Source organism: Protopterus annectens, chromosome 7.part0 (assembly GCF_019279795.1).
Source record: "Protopterus annectens isolate FY-2018-M chromosome 7.part0, PAN1.0, whole genome shotgun sequence".
NCBI classification, from domain to species: domain Eukaryota; kingdom Metazoa; phylum Chordata; order Ceratodontiformes; family Protopteridae; genus Protopterus; species Protopterus annectens.
In genome coordinates, this window is record NC_056739.1 from 146,453,656 (window position 1) to 146,472,941 (window position 19,286).

At 38.8% G+C, this 19,286-nt stretch overlaps 1 protein-coding gene across 1 annotated transcript in view; it reads right to left on the bottom strand.

Moving 5' to 3' along the window:
• Positions 1-19,286, bottom strand: part of TULP1 (TUB like protein 1) — a 691,363-nt gene that overhangs the window by 503,844 nt on the left and 168,233 nt on the right. Inside the window, exon 5 of the mRNA XM_044076146.1 lies at positions 7,741-7,853. Within this exon, the coding sequence (XP_043932081.1) occupies positions 7,741-7,853 (113 nt within the window). The remainder of the gene's footprint in view (positions 1-7,740; positions 7,854-19,286) is intronic.

Below are 19,286 nucleotides of genomic sequence, written 5' to 3' on the forward strand. Positions count from 1 at the left end.
ACCGAATTATCTGCACAATTCTATCTGGCTAGGCTGGCAGCCTTCACCCATCTCTACCAGTTTTCATGCATGGTATTATGAAAGTTGGTCTTCCTGATTTTAGCCATGACTTTTTCTTTTGTTATATATTTTTATTTATTTTATTTATTTTACATTTGTTAACTGGGAAAGTCCGACTTGATACATGGCCATTTTCAGCAGAGGCCTAGGGAGAAAAGCTCCAAATATACATAAAGAAGTGTAATTACAGTGAAGTTCTTATTTTGCATTATAACAATGCAGATGTATGTTTAATGGTAGATACACACAATTACATGCTATTCTGAAGGACAGATAGATAATAGAACTTCCAAGTACCTTCCACTAAGTACCTTCCACTACTAAGCTCCAGGTTCTTTTAAGACGTTAATAGGTAAGGAGGAAATAGATGGAGAATGCATCTGGGAAGAGATTATATCTAGAAAGGGGAAACACACAGCTTTAAGGTGGCTAACATATATGCTAAGAGTCTTATTACAAATCATACCAGCAGGAGAGAGACAAATTAATTCAGAGCAACTTAAGGATCAGACATTTTTATACATGTAGTTAGGTTCTCATATATTGTTTCTGTTTGAGTGGGGTTAGTCAGTGTTTGTGCATGGACAAAGCCAGTGAGTTCTGAGGTGTTTCTTTAGGGATATTTTGAATTGGGGTAGGGAGGACAGAGTAGTAAGTTCAATAGGAAGTAAGTTCCAGTTTTTGCCAGCAGACTTGGAGAACAGTGAGTCTCCAGCTGTGTTGTGAGCTCTAGTAGTTTGACTAGCAATCTGCTGGAAGACCGGGGGGCTTTTAGGTTATTGTAGGGAGTGATAATATTTTTCAGTATGGGTGTACTGCCTGGTTGGAAGAGAATTTTGTGAACGACTATAAGTTGGTTATATTGAAGTTGATAGGGTAGTTCTAGCCAGTCCAGGGATTTAAGGTTTAGGCAGTGATGGGTTCTATAGGCTGAACCTGAAGCAAATCTGGCTATATTATTGTAGCAGCTAGTAAGTTTATTGTGGTTTGATTTGCTTAGGTTTACAAGTATGGGAGAGGCGTATAGAAGGGTTGATAGCAGGTGTGTCCGGGCAATAGCAGCTCTGGCAGCTGGGGCTAGGAATTGTTTAATTCTGTATAAAGAGCCTAAGTTTTTATTAACTGTTTTGATAGTTTTGTCTATGTGAGCATCAAACCTTAGGTTGTTGTCGATGGTTACCCCTAGTAATTTAGCACAAGGTTCTGGGGAAATTATGGTGCTGCTGTTAGATATTATGGAGAAAGGTGGTGAGGAGAGTTTGCGAGTGGGGGAGAAGAGTAATAATTTGGTTTTATTTGGGTTTATTAGTATTCGGTGACTAGTGAGCCAGTTTTCTACTTTGTTGAAAGTGGTTTGGGTTAAGGATTGTAAGTCTATGGGCGAGGTGGAAGAGCAAATTAGTGTGGAGTCATCTTCATACTGAATGCAAGCTGCATCTGGGATGAGTTTGTGCAGATCCATTGATGAATATAGAGAATAGGAGGGGACCTAATATAGATCCTTGGGGGGACTCCAAGGATGACTGGTAGGAGGGGGGATAGGTGATCTTTCCATAGCAGAGCTTGTTGTCTGTCAATTAGGTATGAATGAAACCAGCTAATTGCTAGGTTGTCTATAGACAGTGATTTTAGTGTATGTAGGAGTAGTTGGTGGTTGACCATGTCAAATGCCTTAGACAGGTCTAGAAAGAGAGCAGAGGAGAGCTTGTTGTCATTACGGTTATGATGTCTTGCATGAGAGAAGGGCTGAGGTGGTGCTGTGGGAAGGTCTAAATCCATGCTGGGAGGGGGCTAGGAGATTGTTGTGATTCAGGTAGGCTAGAAATTGCTTATGGATGCATTTTTCCATTATTTTAACAACGGGAGATAGTATGGCAATAGGTCTATAGTTAGAAAGTTCAGTGGAATGTCCCCCTTTATGAAGAGGAATAATATGAGAGATCTTCCAGATGGAGGGGATGCAGGATTCGCAAATGGTTCGATTGATTAAAATTGAAATTGGATATGCAATTTCACTGGCTGCTTTTTGGAGAAAGTCAGTGGGAAGTTGGTCTGCAGAAAGGGTCGTGGGTTTCAGTTTTTTAAGTAGGGACTTAATAAATGATGTAGGTACTGGATCAAACTTGAAGGGGATTTTATTTTGTTGTGGGGGTATGGTAGTAGTTAAGGTATTGGAAGATGGTTGGCTAGGGATTGAACAGTTTCTGTAAAGAAAGTGTTAAAGGTATTAGCAACAATATTTGGAGGTTGTTGTGGGGTAGCTAAGGGGCTAGGGGTTGATGATTTACCTGGGTGGAGGAGTCTATTTAAGCCTGTCCAGAATTTTTGTGGGTGATTTTGGTGCTTCTGTTGCAGGTTTTGGTAGTAACTTTTTTTGGCTAGGATGATGAACGCCTTGGTATCATTTCTTAATTGTTTAATTGTTTACATTTGATGTTATCTCTTTGGGATTTAGTGGTGCTAGAGGAGTTCCAAGCTTTGTTTCTGTTAATAATCTTTAGTCTTGTATCATTGGTTAACCATGGTGCTACTTTGTTCTTGGTTCTGATAGTACATTTTGGAGCATGGTTATCTAAGATAGTAAGAGATTTAGCATTGAAATATGTGACTGCTTCATCTACAGGAAGTAGTTTTAATTTAGACCAGTCACATGATTTAAGTTCATTCTGGAAACTAGCTTGATTAAAGTTCTTAGTACTCCTAATGATTTTAATGGTAGTTTGTTTAGGGATGTCATTTTTGTTTCTGATTACATAGGTAAAGAAGTGGTCACTGATGTCCTCAGATAGGGTACCTGTGTAACATATCTGGGGTTGGTTGTTTATAAGTATCCAGTCTAGGATACTTTCCCTATTGCTGGGCTTACTGATTCTGGTAGGGGAGGATATGATCTGGGAGAAGCCATGTAAATTTATATGGGTCGAGGGGACGTCTGATAAGCAGGTATTCCAGTCAATATTAAAGTCCCCAAGAATAATAGTCTCTTGGGGGTGGTTAGTGGATAACCACTGGAGGATACCTTCTATGGTGTTAGGGTTGCCACCTGGGGGGATATAGATACAGGCTATGTTTATGGACTTATGTTTGTAGAGTTGGACTTTTGTGATAAGCATTTCAGCATTGCTAGTTAACAAGGCCTGTGGAGTATTAACTGTGGTCACTTCTAGTGTGGATTTATACAGGATGGCTACTCCACCTCCTTTCCTAGTGCTGCGGTGAAGTCTTAATATGTTATAACCTGGGGGTATAATCTCATTATTAGAGGTATTAGGTTTGAGCCAAGTTTCAGAAAGGCATAGCATATCAGGGGAGTGGAGATCTAGAAAAGCATGTAAATAGTGAATTTTGTTATTTACACTTCTGATGTTTAGGTGACACACCAGGAATGAGTTAGGGGCATTATTTGGGTTTCGAAGACCAGTATATCATATTAAGATTAGAATTCTACCAGTATGGTTTGTTTCTAAAGTTTTATTTGGCTTTATTTGTAGTAGGTACAGCAGCCTCTATACAACCATTTATATGCACAGGGTCTCTGTGAACAATTTCACATAGGTTGCTTTGAGCTTGGGGTTAGAAAGGGGCATTGAATTTTACCAAAGTATCTCTTAATAGGATGTAGTTTTCATTGGGAGATGAGGAAATTTACCCCAGGGATCACGTCAGTCGCCCTGCTAGACAGGGGTCCAGGGAAGTAAATAGTGTGGGATGGGAGATGAGGAAATTCACCCCAGGGATCACGTCAGTTGCCCTTCTAGACAGAGGTCCAGGGAAGTAAATAGTGTGGGAAGAAATAGCCTGGGAATTGTTATGGCTAGGCTTGTGTGGGCTCTAGGGCCGATAGCCTAGTACCAGCCTATGAACTTATGGAACAGTTCCCAGCTGTTATAGGGTCTGCTAGGGTTCCAGACTTGATTTTTATTTCAAAGTAGACAGCTTTGTGGTCCACCTCTCCAGTGAGGACATGACACTGGGGGCTATGCAGCACTCTCCCATATTGGTGAGTACCAGACTCAGTATGTTTGAACCTCTGATGGGTGTGTGCACTATCTGGTCAAGGGTGTTTGTGTTAATAAAGTCAAGGAATCATTGCGCCTGTGAGTTTGCACCAGTATATGTTTCCTAGTCAATACAAGGGCAGTTAAAATCTCCCATGAATACAGTATTTGGTTTAATGGCGAGTGTCTCCAGTGGGACTCGGTATGAGCTGTGGGATTCTTGGGACATGGAGGGTGAGCTATAGCTGACTAGGATATGGTATAGGACTTTGTCTATGGTGATTTCAATGTGGATAAACGCCAGGGAATTGCCCTGTTCAACCATCCTAGTGATATACTTGTTGCTAATGCAGATTGAGGCTCCTCCACCTTTTGCCCCTGTCGGTGCAGTCGATGGTGTAAATGTGTAGAAGGCACTGAAGCCTTGCAGTCCCAGAGTACTTCCTGTGGATTGAAACAATGTTTCAGTAACAGCACAGATGGCTATATTCTCCAGTGTGAGGAGAGCTTGTTGGGCGTGGAGTTTCTTGTTTTGGCTCCAGGCATTGAGCAGTAGCAGCTTAAGGTTTCTTTTTTATATATTTATTTTTATTTATTTATTTATTTATTTGTTGACCGGGAAAGTCTGACTAGGTTCCACAGAGCCTGTTTTCGGCGGAGGCCCGGGGAGAAATGCTCCAGATGCATGTCTTTGGAATGTGGGAGGAAACCGGAGTACCCAGAGGAAACCCACGTGAACACAGGGAGAACATGAAAACTCCACACAGAAGGCACCCCAGCCGAGAATCGAACCGGTGAACCTCTTGCTGTGAGGTGACAACGTTAACCGCTGTACCACTGTGCCGCCCATTTCTTTGGGTTTTATTTGCTATGGTGGTAGGTTTGCCAATTTGAAATTACCTAAAAAGACTCTAAGGGGGTGGATACAATTTACCCAATATGGGGGGGGGGGCAGGTTCAAACCATCCTTTGTGAAGCAATGTGGTTTGTTAACCATGTCCTCCCATGCTGACAAATATTAAACCCCCCTGGAAAGACACCAGAAACTATACCAATTTATTGAACTCCATCATCCTTTGTTCCTACTGTGGCATCATCCCTGGTGAAGGTAGAATGCTGCTCAAGGTTAGGTACAAACCTGGCTGAGGCACATATTCAGAGAAATCAATAATGTCTCTCTTCATATATTCCAAAGCGGTACATCTCAGGTCATTTATGCCCACGTGGACTATAAAAGAATCATACTGGTACCTGCAGTGTAGTGCTTTGAGTGCCTGCATAACTTGGTGGATCATGGCTCCATAACCGTTATCTTCTCCTTGTTCAGTCTGCTGAGTGAGGCATCTGTGTGTCATACAATACAGTCCCCAGTCTGGGGAGTGAGGCATCTGTGTGTCATACAATACAGTCCCCAGTCTGGTGAGTGAGGCATCTGTGTGTCATACAATACAGTCCCCAGTCTGGTGAGTGAGGCATCTGTGTGTCATACAATACAGTCCCCAGTCTGGTGAGTGAGGCATCTGGGATGGCACAGTGGTGCAGCAGTAGCATTTTCACCTCACAGCAAGAGGTTCTCTGGTTTGATTCTCGGCTGGGGTGCCTTCTGCGTGGAGTCTGCATGTCCGCCCTGCATTTGTGTGGGTTTCCTCCAGGTGCTCCGGTTTCCTCCCACATTACAAAGACATGTGTCTGGAGCATTTCTTCACGGGCCTCAGCTGAAAATTGGATTCGTACCAAGTCGGACATTCCCGGTTAACAAATGTTAAATAAATAAATAAAAAAAATAAATGTGTGTGTCATACAATACAATCCCCAGTCTGGTGATTGAGGCATCTGTGTGTCATACAATGGAGTCCCCTGTAATAAAAGTCATGGGTAATGTGTTTGCTTGCCTTATGGGCTTTGCTCTTGGGGCTCCACTGGGGGTAAGAGATTTTTGAGGATAGGGGTTATGGTTAACAGTCTTAGGAAGTCTTTGAGGTTTGGGAAGACTGCCTTTTAGTATCTCAGCGTAAGTTGGCCTGTGTGTGTGGCGGACACTTTGTGGTAGATGTAGCGTGTACCTTCTTGACAACCTTGACTGTATGCAAGAATTTTTCCTCCAGTGAAATTGTACATGTTCATTTCTTACATACTGTGACATACGTTATTTCAGTAAGGATTAAATGACTGTCTGTGAACATGAGTCAATTGCTACATTGTCTCAGGATGCCCATACTACTAAGCTGGCTATGAAGGCATTTGTAATTTGAATACCTATGTTGCCCAGACCTGCATTTGGTGAGCTACGGTCTGTTATGGACTGGGTTATACAGAGATCTTCTTGGGGGGTCCCTGGGGTTTGGCACTAGACTACGTTAGACTGTGCGAAGATTTGACAGTAGTGCTGTTTAATGTGCAGAAAAGCTGCTCCAAGCTTGTCCCCAAACAATGCTTTTGTTTTAGCCACACGCAATTACAGTTTGACTTCATGTCCACTTAATAATGACAATATTTATACTGACCCTTTGCCATTTAAACTGAGGTGCAGTATTTTGTTTGATTAATGGGCACATTTACACGTTTGATTAATTTTTCTGCTTTCTTTTTAATGCATTTTGTTCTTCAAATACTTTCCACTCCTTTCTTTTCCCTTTCCTTTCCCTTGCCTTTCCTGTCATTTCATTTCCTGACCTTTCCTTTCTTTTTCTGTCCTTGCCTCTCCTTGCCATTCCTTTCCTTTCCTTTCCTTCCCTTTCCTGTCCTTTTCTTTCCTTTCCCTTTCTTTCCTTCCCTTTCCTGTCCTTTTCTTTCCTTTCCTTCCCTGTCCTTTCCTTCCCTTGCCTTTCTTTTCCTGTCCTTTCCTTTCCTGTCCTTTCCTTTCCTGTCCTTCCCTTTCCTGTCTTTCCATTTTCTTTCCTTCCCTTTCTTTCCCTTTCCTTCCCTTTCCGTTCCTTTCCTTCCCTTTCCTGTCCTTTCCTTACATTTCTTTCCTTACATTTCTTTCCTTATCTATCCTTTCATGTCCTTTCCCTTTCCTTTCCTGTCCTTTCCTTTCCTGTCCTTCCCTTTCCTGTCTTTCCATTTTCTTTCCTTCCCTTTCTTTCCCTTTCCTTCCCTTTCCGTTCCTTTCCTTCCCTTTCCTGTCCTTTCCTTACATTTCTTTCCTTATCTATCCTTTCATGTCCTTTCCCTTTCCTTTCCTGTTCTTTCCTTTCCCTTTCCTTCCATTTTCTTTCCTTCCCTTCCCTTTCCTTTCCTGCCCTTTTCTTCCCTTACTTTTCCTGTCCTTTCCTTTCCTGTTCTTTCCTTTCCCTTTCCTTTCCTGTCCTTTCCTTTCTTTCCCTTTTCTTTCCTTCCCTTTCCTTTCCTGTCCTTTCCTTTCCTGTTCTTTCCTTCCATTTTCTTTCCTTCCCTTCCCTTTCCTTTCCTGTCCTTTTCTTTCCTTACCTTTCCTGCCCTTTCCTTTTCTTCCCTTACCTTTCCTGTCCTTTCCTTCCCTTTCCTTTCTGCAGTGTGCATTTTGAAGCAAGATATCGCTGAACCGGTTACTTTTTCTTGGAAAAATAGTAAAGGATGGTAGTGCATAAATAAAATTCAGAATGTGTAGTGTCTACTGTGGTGGTAAACATTTCCACAATTCAACAAACATCAATATTACACATTCAACAAAAAAGAAATGAAACTCTATACAATTTCTTACCTCAGTTTTCCTATAAAATTGTCTCCATCTCGTGACAGATCAGTAGGATCTACTGAAATCAAATAATTGGATGTTTTACTCTTTTTCCGTTTTCTACCTGCCAACAGAAATACCTGTGATGGACAGAAAAGTTTCAAGAGAGACCAATATGAATAAAGAAAGGTACATAAAGCTGCAAATCAAAATTTTCTGTGAAGATCTGTAGGAGAAATAAGATGCATTTGTGATTACTTATGCATGTACATATCAGTATTTCTCTGCAATCAGTCAAAACTCCCTTTTATTTTTATTTATTTATTTTATTTTTATTTTACATTTGATTACCAAGCCGGCACACTGATCACAAGTGACTGTTTGCAGTTTCTGTCTGGGTGAAATAATTCACAAAGACAAAAACAACATGAGAGGCAGAAAGCTGTATATACGAAAAACAGAACAAAATAAATAAAAAGTGTACAGTAGCAATTATAAAGGAAATACAAATTTTACAATTTACATTATTATATTTTTGGTTTAGCTCATGGTGGAAATGCTCTGCCGTAAGCACTACTCAAATGCACTTATTTTGATGGTGACCTGGGAGTTTTTGCCAGGTTCACTGACTTGCTCAAAATTATAAAGTATTCAAGATGTTTTGAGTTCTGAATCTGATCTGCTGTATGTTTGCACTGTATTACACTAATAACTAAACTGCAGACCTGATGTACAACATGTCAGCAGCTTATGGTACAATAAACTCACTAAATTAGGAATCAAGTATAACTGTTCTTTTTTTAAATGGCAGTAGCTTTTACATTTTACTCCACATATCTATAACAAACAACCTGTCTAAAAAAGATGACTGTTACACCAACCAACATTTTGCCCTGGATGGTTCAGTACAAGCACTGAGGACAGTGATGTAGGGTGTCCGATGTTATCAATAGGCTATAGATTTTTTTCTTTTTACTACACTGCCTGTAGTCCCAACTCTGCTACCTGTGTCTGTCCTATCCTGATTCAATCTCCATGTATAACTGTTCTGTTGAGAAGTGATAGCTAGACAACAGTAGAAGAATGAAGTGCCACACCTGCTTAAACACTTAGAGAAAAATATGTGCTTTTTCGTGCTCTTTATTTGCATAACTTCATGTCTTTCTTTTAGGAAGCAAAGTGCAAGGCATTATTAATCAACATCACTGACCATCAATCTGAGGTAGGCATTTAGAACAGATTGAGATCAGGCATGGATACTATTTCCTATTGCTAGCAGCAACGTCTTCCCTTAAATGAGAAGTATTTATTTTATTTGCTTTTTTTGTACTTATATGTAAAAACAAGACATTTAACTGAATAGTTTCAATTTACTTGGAAACTTATAAATGCATTTGGGAAATGCCTCTCCATGCCAGGCACTATCTCTAGGTTTACAACCATCGTACTGGAAGCACATTAAGCGTGCTCATCACATTTTGCTCAGTAACAATAGCTGTGGCTAAAGAATGGGAAAATGGAAATAGTAACAAGAAAAGTAAGCGATTTCTTAGCTCTCTGCAGTCTGGAGTTTTTAAGCTCATCAACATGGTGCCATCAAATGATGCCAGTGACCACCTCGACTTTGTCAAAAAAGGGTCTAGACTTCCCCTTAACTGTATTAGGACCCAATTTACGGGGTAAGGATTGTTTGCTCAGTGATAAAGCTATGTGGAGCTTTTTTTATTGTTCTTGCTTGATCTGATGCCTTGCACTGTCTGTTGAAAGTTAGGTAACAACAAGTTCAATATTGAATATAGAGGATGTCCCATGAACGAAATGGCTAGGGTTTGATTAGTCACAACATTAACAGCACTGTGGTATGGGAACATGAATTTGGGTAGCTTTCACTGAAAGATGCTACATTTGGTCTTCAGTATTTCTGTTAGTCAATAACCAAACTGCTCTGACAATTACTCTAGGTTTTCTATTTCCCAACAATGCTTCCACAGTATTACTTTCACCCACTTTTTTCAGTTTTCTACCTCTGACTTATTAATGTCACTCCTCTGCTGTAACTCTCCAAACTCACAGGTTTTCCACTTTGTCTCAATCTTACAATCTTTCTTTTCCATCAGCACAATCTCCATGTCACATCTACTATCACTACTACTGCTGTTAACTGACATGTACCTTATTCACCACTTGCTAGACCCTGTGAAGACTGGTAGAGATGGGTGAAGGCTGGCAGCCTAGTCAACTAGAATTTGGTACATAATTCTGTCCTTTGTAAATATGAATGCTGAAATACAGGCTTGTTTTCTTAAATGAAAGAATATGCTGTAAAAGGTTGAACTTAAAACAATGTAGCAACATTGCCCTCTGCTGTAAAGAAAGCTAAGTCAAGCATTTCTTGTCTGTCCTTTGAAATTAAAATTATTTCATGACTGTCTTTGATGTTTACAATTCTTCTCCGGCCAGGCTAGATGAAGGCTTTCTGCCTATTGTTTTAAGGCTAAAGTTAATGACCAGAATTTACATGTGGAATGCCCTTTATTGTTTCTGCCTAGGTGTAAAAGAATGTAAATGCAGTTTCTGTCAGCCTGGGAACACCAGGTAAGTGTAAAGAATGATGTAAAGGGAATCAGGACTGCAAGCATTTTTGTCTTGAACATCCAACTCACAGCACTGTCTTGCTTGTATGCAAGTTATCTTAGACTTGTGTTTTCTTTTAGAAGTAGCTAGGAACTAGAAAGATTAGACTAAGTGTTTTTCTGTGATGTCAGAATTGTACTACTGATTTATTTTAAGTATTTCTGTGTGATCTCTGAACTCTTGACTAGCACTCTGTAGTAAGAAGTATTATCTTGTGTTTTTATTATTTATTACTAAATATTTTAAAACCTTTCATCTGTGGCTGTTTTGTGTAGAGATAATTTAACCTCTAGAATACATTGCATATTTATAGAGTTTACTGTCCAAGTCACTCAAAATAAGCCTTGACTGTTTAGTCACAACTACCAACTGGATAATAATATTGCACAGTAATAATTGGACACCCTTTTAAGGGCCTTTGAGTAGCTGATAAGTATTAGTAGGTGTTGGCAAGTGGAACTAATGTATAGACTGGGAGAAAGGGGAATAGCTGGAGAAACTGTGCCAGCCTTCCCCAGGAGTGTCTGTGTGGTTGTATAAACTCTTCTCAAAGTGAATATATATGTGTGTGTGTGTGTGTGTGTGTGTGTGTGTGTGTGTGTGTGTGTGTGTGTGTGTGTGTGTGTGTGTGTGTGTGTGTCAGCTACTAGGGCAGGAACATGAAGCAATGGTTGGACAGAGAGGGTGCTAGAGGTTTTAGTTTGCCTACTAAGCTGAGATCTGGACCCTATAGGTGTGCCAGTGGGGAGTCTTATTGGGGACCTGGAGAGCAAGGGAGTGACCAGCCCTGGACTGACTGTGAACTATGCGTGCTCTTAAGGGGAATTGCACTTTACTGTGTGTATTTGGTATCCTTTCCTCATATATGAGATGCCATCTCTGGTGTTAGTGGTGAGGATTGAGGCTCCTTGATTGCTGGGCCAGGACAAGGGCGTCACAAACCCTAATTGGCTGGCTTATGTTTTTTCACTCCAAATCTAATCTGGAACTACTTATACAGAATATAAAGAATAAAATGAAATAAAACAACAGGAGATAAGCACATTTGGCATTTGCCTTCATCAGATCTTACTAGAAACAAAATTCAATTCACTGTTATAGATAAAATTTTGGGAATAGAAATTGTAAGACTGGTTGGCATAATATTCTTAATAAAAATGGAGAAATCATTGATTGTAATATTGGGTGGATTATTTCCACCTGGTTTGAATGATCATTTGTGAACTAAGTGATTATTAGTCAATTATGTATTTAATTGGTTGTATATATGTATATATATATATATATATATATATATATATATATATATATATATATATATATATATATATATATATATATATATATATATAGTGGTTGACTGCAGTTAATATGATACATTGATAAAGGCCTGATTAGTGATCAGCAGTATGGTTTCATGTCAGGAAAGAGCACTACAGATGTGATGTTTGCTTTGAGAATGTTGATGGAGAAGTACAGAGAAGGTCAGAAGGAGTTGCATTGTGTTTGTGGATTTAGAGAAAGCATATGACAGGGTGCCTAGAGAGGAGTTGTGGTATTATATGAGAAAGTCGGGAGTATCAGAGAAGTATGTAAGAGTGGTACAGGATATGTACGAGGGTAGTGTGACAGCGGTGAGGTCTGCGGTGGGAGTGACAGATGCGTTTAAGGTGGAGGTGGTATTACATCAAGGATCAGCTCTGAGCCCTTTCTTATTTGCAATGGTGATGGACAAGTTGACAGACAAGATCAGACAGGAGTCCCCGTGGACTATGATGTTTGCAGATGACATTGTGATCTGTAGTGAGAGTAGGAAACAGGTGGAGGAGACCCTGGAGAGGTGGAGATATGCTCTAGAGAGAAGAGGAATGAAGGTCAGCAGGACTAAGACAGAATATATGTGTGTGAATGAGAGGGAGGATAGAGGAATGGTGAGGATGCAGGGAGTAGAGATGGTGAAGGTGAATGAGTTTAAGTACTTGGGATCAATAGTTCTGAGTAATGGTGAGTGTGGAAGAGAGGTGAAGAAGAGACTACAGTAAGGATGGAGTGGGTGGAGAAGAGTGTCAGGAGTGATTTGTGACAGACGAGTACCAGTAAGAGTGAAAGTGATGGTCTACAAGAGGGTAGTGAGACCAGCTATGTTATATGGGATGGAGACGGTGGCAATGACAAAAAGGCAGGAGTCAGAGCTTGACATGGCAGAGTTGAAGATGTTAAGATTTGCACTGGGTGTGACGAGGATGGACAGGATTAGGAATAAGTATATTAGAGGGTCAGCCCAGGTTGGAAGGTTTGATTACGTTGGTTTGGACATGTGCTGAGGAGGGATGCAGAGTATATTGGGAAAAAGATGCTAAGGATAAAGCTGCCAGGTAACAGGAAAAGAGGAAGGCCTAAGATAAGGTTTATGGATGTGGTGAGAGAGGGCATGCAGGTGGTTGGTGTGACAGAGCAAGGTGCAGAGGACAGGAAGAAATGGAAACAGATGATCTGCTGTGGTGACCCTTAATGGGAGCAGCCAAAAGAAGAAGAAGAAGAAGAAGATAAAGGCCTTTGGGCTGAAACTGGTCTGTTGACTGTGGTATGACTATTAAAATCTTGTCCCTTCCACGTGGTGCTGGTTGTGTTTTTTGGATGTCTGCTTGAGCCTTTGCACCTACTGTCCATGCAGAATTGTAGCTGTTTGGATCCTTTCTTCTATTCCGCTGGTGGCGTTTGCTGTGGATGGATTTTTGTGTTAATGATTGGCGTTCACTTTTCAGTACTTTAATTTCTCCTTGCTACTGTACGAGTGGAATAATCTTCAGTCAGAGGGTTTATTTTTGTTGCTTTGTGTGGTGTAAGAAATGTCCAGAAGTATTGTTATGATATTTCTCTTATATGTTAAAACAATAAACCTGTTTTGAAAAAAGAAATGTCCAGAAGTGCCTTATAACCAGCAGTTTGGAATATTTTCTCTTTTCCTTGTAAGTGCAGCAACAATGATTCTGTGTTCAACGTCATTTTGGCAAGCATGAACATCATTTGAAAACAGCGGTAGTACAGTAAGTTTGAATTATATTCAACTTTTTTCACAGTTTTTGGCAGTTTTCTTTTTGGCAACTGCCTTTGCTGGTTTGGAATTACAGATCTGCAATCAGTATAACACTCCGTTTGATTGCTGGCTTTATATTATTGTCATCATGAGTGAACTGGAATTTCTAGTAACTACTGCATTATTCTCGGCGCATGATATTTTGGCTGAGATACCATTTTCAGATGGATGATCCAGTGGTGAAATACACATCAAGGATTGTTTTTTAGTGTGGTTATAAACTTTTTTGAGCCTGACTTGATTTGGGATCGTTGCTGTTATGAAACGAGTTTGTGTTTCTACAGTCGTGGGAGTTTGTTTTACAGGCCTGAGGTCCCTCCATTTTGGAACCACTTTTTCTAAACAATTAGAGGTGGCGGAAAGGACTATCGGCTTCTAACTACTGATTGTTTTAATACTTCTTGGGCAACCGTTTATCGATATTGGTTGCTATAGGTTCGCCATTACTTCGTGGACACCAACAGGCTGTGAATGTGAAAAAGAGATTTGATTTTGACCAGCCATGAGAAACAAACAGTATTGACTATTTAATTTAATATCCAAGGACAGAGAAAATTGCATATTTGAGTGAAAATTGTAGATATGAACTGCATGGTTTTTGGTTAGTTGTTCTTTGCAGTTTGTGTTTAATTGAGCAGGGTGAATTCAACATTTCAACTACAGCATGTTTCAGTTCTTGCTGAGTTAATTTTATGCCGTAGATATTACAAACAATTTTTTTTCACTGTCTTTATAGAGCTGTATACTTCATCTAAGGTGAATTTTTATATTCTCCTTCATAACATCTACACTGTGGCCTATATATTTCCTATGTTTTGTTGATAATACAGGCATTTTATTCTGCTTCCTGTCTGTATCTTTTCCCTGCATACCCCCAGTGACATACATAACTTTTAACTGTTGACGTTTCAGTGTATTATATATTGAGTTCGATTCTTTCCTTATATGGTTATTTTAGTTTTTATTTTTATGTCTGGTGTTAGTTTCTTCAATATCTTGGGCTGTCCTGCTTATTTGCATAATTGGTAATATTATTACGTTACCAATTTTTAGATTTAACTGTTTATTCATTGCTGGACATTACTGAAATGTACATCATTTTTCAATAGATAGATATATATACACATCATGGATCTCATAAATATTCTGAAGGGATTGTCAGTTGATAAAGAAGACATTAAGGTATTTGGCCTTGTGACCCATGATGTGGGGGTAAATCATGTACTTCCATTTTTTATCAGCTTTTTAAGAACATGAAGATTCTCAGGTCTTGTGTTTGGCATCTAAAGCTTTTCAAAGCATATTTGGAGAAGGGCATCTCACCTAAGGGTTTGAGAATTCATACTAAACCTTTAGTGGGCCAACCTGATGACACACTTTTATCAGCTTGGTCTGAAATTCAACAAAATGCTTCCAAGCAATTTGTTAAAACATTGCATGAGTTTTATGAACATAGGATAGATATCTTTATATCTGAAGTGACTGAGATTTGTGAAGAGGCTAAACAATATGAGGGCTTGCCAGTGTATAAAAATTGTTTTGAAAAATTGAGTATGGATTTGCTACAATTTGAACAAGAATTGAAGGAAAGGAAACTTTGTAACTTTAGCAGGGACCTAAAAGGTTACGATCAGGGTAGACCTTTCGATTATGTCAAAAGTGTTACGTTTGTTAAAAATTACCCTTTACAATCAGGGCAAAAGAGGAAAAGAAAAAAGTCAATCTTGAAGAAAACTGTCAGTGATACTTCAGGTGAGGATTCGTCCTCATACACTGACACAGAAACTGAAAGACAGCAAACATCACCAGCTCATAAAAAAACTTGTTCTCTTGAGCAAGCAAATTTAATAGAGTATTAATTCAGTCCCTTTATTAACAGAAGGAGGAGGAGGGGACAGGAATCATAAGTTCAGATGGATCTTTGGAAGCAGTGTTAAATCTCTTGAAACCAAAGTCATTTCCCATAATAATGTTCTCAACATCTCATCTGTTGTGTTGTCGGATTTAGAGTATAAGATACTTAATAAAGGATTGAACTTCATTAATTTTTTTGTGTCTGAAGATATTTTTCTAGAAGATCTGTATTCATTTTGTAGATTATTAAACCTTAAACTGAATTTCAATGATGATAGTCTTGAAGGTACCTTCCCTTATACAAGTGGTTTTAAATTTCATAAATCTACATTCATCCCACTAATGAAGAAAAATGTGGACATTTTTCAGAAATGTGTTTTGAAAGAATTACACTTTGGTTCCAACCAGCATAAAAATTATTTTCCTCATAACCTGACGGTACCTGAAATGGAAGCACTAGACAGGCTGAGGAAAAATACGAATATAGTAATTATTCAAGCAGATAAGGGTGGGACTATATTGGTGATGGATTGACTGATGTAGGTAGAGAAGGCTGATAGATAGCTACAGGATGCCAGATTCTATATGGGTATGCCCACTGACCCCACACTTAGGTTTAAGAAGATCGATGAATTTTTGGAAAATGCAGTTAGTGAAGGCATTATTTGTGAAACAGCTTTGATTCATTTAAAAGTGAAAGATCCATTACCACAACATCTATATCTTCTTCTGAAGATTCACAAGGATAGTAACAAACCACCAGGGAGACCTATTGTGTCTGGGAATAGTTCCCTTATGGAATCATTGTCTGTTTATTTGACTGTGTTTTTGAAACCGTTGTTGAAGGGTGTCAGGGCACATTTACATGATACAACAGAGTTTCTTAATATTATAGTAAAAAAAGAAAAGCCAGCACTAAACTCCTGGAATCAGGCAATCTTCATTTAATGTCCAAATTCAAGACAGCGACATAACATAACCGTACACCAACATGGTTGTACCGATTTCGGTAAATCCTTCATCAGCAACCAAACATGATGTACAAAATAAAGACAAAAACTAACTTCCTGTCTTGCAACTTATATAAACTTCATATAGGAAGCATGGAGCGCCCTCTAGTGCATCAATAAAATAGTGCACTAGTTCAAAAATACATGAAATGTGTTACAAATGAACCCAGTTGTCCCAATTATATAAATGAGTATATAAACCCAAATATAACAACAAAAATATAACAACAACTATATGAATTGGATGCCTCAAAAATGATAATTCAAGCCAGGGAAAAATAGAGCCCCTAGTTTGATGATCCACATTTTCTCTTTATAAGTGAGCTTATCATGTAGAGCATGGGATTGTACATGTCTGTCCTTGATGTGATCAATGACCATAAAACAAAAATTGCCCATAGGGTGTTTGGGAATGTGTTTATATAATGAACTGGACCCCTTTTTGTTTTTAATATCACTAAGATGTTCCCCTATCCTAACTTTAAAAGGACGGGAAGTTTGTCCAACACAGAAAGCTCGACAATTGCACTGGGCCAAATAAATCACCCAAGATGTACTGCAAATGGCAAAACATAATACATCATAAACTTGTGGACAATTTTGTGAAGAAAAAGTCCGACATTTCAACACCCTAGGGCAGTAGGTACGATGACCACATGGATAACATCCAAAAACAGGGCCTGTAAAAAGGTGAGCTTGAGTAATGGAACATGTATCTCTGTAATAAACCTTCTTGTAATGACTAAAAAGAGAGCCCAAAGACCGCCCTTTCCGAAATGAGTAATGACACTGGTCCCCTACATATTTCTCTAAGACCTTATCTGATTTTAACAGATACCAATACTATAATTGGGACAACTGGTTTAATTTGTAACACATTTCATGTATTTTTGAACTAGTGCACTATTTTATTGTTGCACTAGAGGGCGCTCCATGCTTCCTATATGAAGTTTATATAAGTTGCAAGACAGGAAGTTAGTTTTTGTCTTTATTTTGTACATCATGTTTGGTTGCTGATGAAGGATTTACCGAAACTGGTACAACCATGTTGGTGTACGGTTATGTTATGTTGCTGTCTTGAATTTGGACATTAAATGAAGATTGCCTGATTCCAGGAGTTTAGTGCTGGCTTTTCTCTTTTTACTTTGGTTTGGTTTTTTAAGCCGTGAACCAGCTGTTCGTGCAGGAGGAGGTTTTGGACTTATTGAAAATTTCTTAATATTATATCTGAAACCCAATTAGAGCCTGGTTGGTTAATGTGCACTTTGGATGTGACATCTTTATACACCAGTATTCCACATTGGGCAGGCTTGTCTGCACTGGAATATTGGTTGGATAATACAGTCCAGGGTTTAACACCTTTCTTTTGTGTTTGGCAGAACACGTCCTTATCAAAAATGGTAAGTGCTATTTACAACTTAAGGGCACAGCAATGGGTGCTTCTTTCGCACCCACATATGCTGATTTGTTCATGGGTTATCTTGAAAAGATGTTCATTTACGATAGTAGTCACAATCTATTTCTTGATGAAATAGATATTTGGAGACACTTTTTGAATGACTGCTGGATGGTGTGGAAATTGGATGCAGCACATTTATATGAATTTGTTCAATACTTAAATGAAAACAAATGGGGCATTAGGTTTACAGTGAATTTTGATATGAATCCCATCTCCTTTTTGGATGTCAATTTATACAGACAGGCAGGATGGTACATTGGTTAGTTTTGTATTCAGAAATATTTTCAATTCAAATACATTGCTGCATGCCTCCAGTTGTCATCCAAAACATATTATTAGAAATATCCATAAGTCTCAATTTATGAGGATCCGTTGTATCTGCTCCAACAAGGAAGATTATGCACATTATGACTAGGATTTAATAAAACGGTTCACTGTACATGGTTATTCTACAGCACAGTTGGTTAAAACTAGTAAGGAAGTGCAAAAGCTTCTGGGAAGTGATTTATAAAAAACGTGCCAACAGGGATCAAATTCAGCATATTAGATTTACAAGTGAAGGTAGGAATACACACTACTTTATGGATTTAGTGCAACAGCAGTGGGACATTTTATTGGCCGATGAGAGACTGAATGACTTGTTGGGTGATAGATGTTCATTTTCTTTTTGTGGAGGCAAAACTTTGGGTAGTCATTTCAGCCACTACAAATGCAATATATCATCAGCCAGTTTGTCTCAGGTTACAGTGGATGGTGTTAGGGTAGTGGATTGTTTTCCTTGTGGCCATTGTTCTTTTTGTAAATACATTAATCAAACCAAGGAGTTTACCAGTAAAAACACATCACAGATCTTTAATATTAATACTTTTACCAACTGTACAGTGATTTATCTTGCAGTTTGCACTTGTTCAGCACTCTATATTGGTCAGACTTCCAGACCCATGAGGCTACATATATCTGAACATCTCAGCAATATCAGAAATAAATATTTAACAAATGCTTTTAACCACACTTCTGCTAAATTTCAGGTCATTGTTGTAGCTAAAATTTTGGGGATTAAAAATTGTAAGACTGGTTGGCATAATATTCTTAATAAAAAGGAGAATTCGTGGATTGTGAGATTGTGAGATTGTGAGATTGTGAGATTGTGAGATTGGGTGGAATATTTCCACCTGGTTTTAATGATCATTTGTGAATTAAGTGATTATTAGTCAATTATGTATTTAATCGGTTGTTTGTGTATATATATATATATATATATATATATATATATATATATATATATATATATATATATATAGGTTCATAGGTAGGTACAAGGTTATCTGCCTAAAGGCATTTATAAGCCTAATCAGAATGTGTTGGCTTTTGCCACCCCCTTAGATTAGTTCCCTGTGCCTCAGTACAGCAGAGCCACTGAAGTGATCCCTGGGGTAAACTTTCTGTTTCCCATCCACTTGTCAAGGTTTCTTTTGAAGAGTGTTAGTGAGGAGATCTGCCTAATGTAGATTGAAATCTT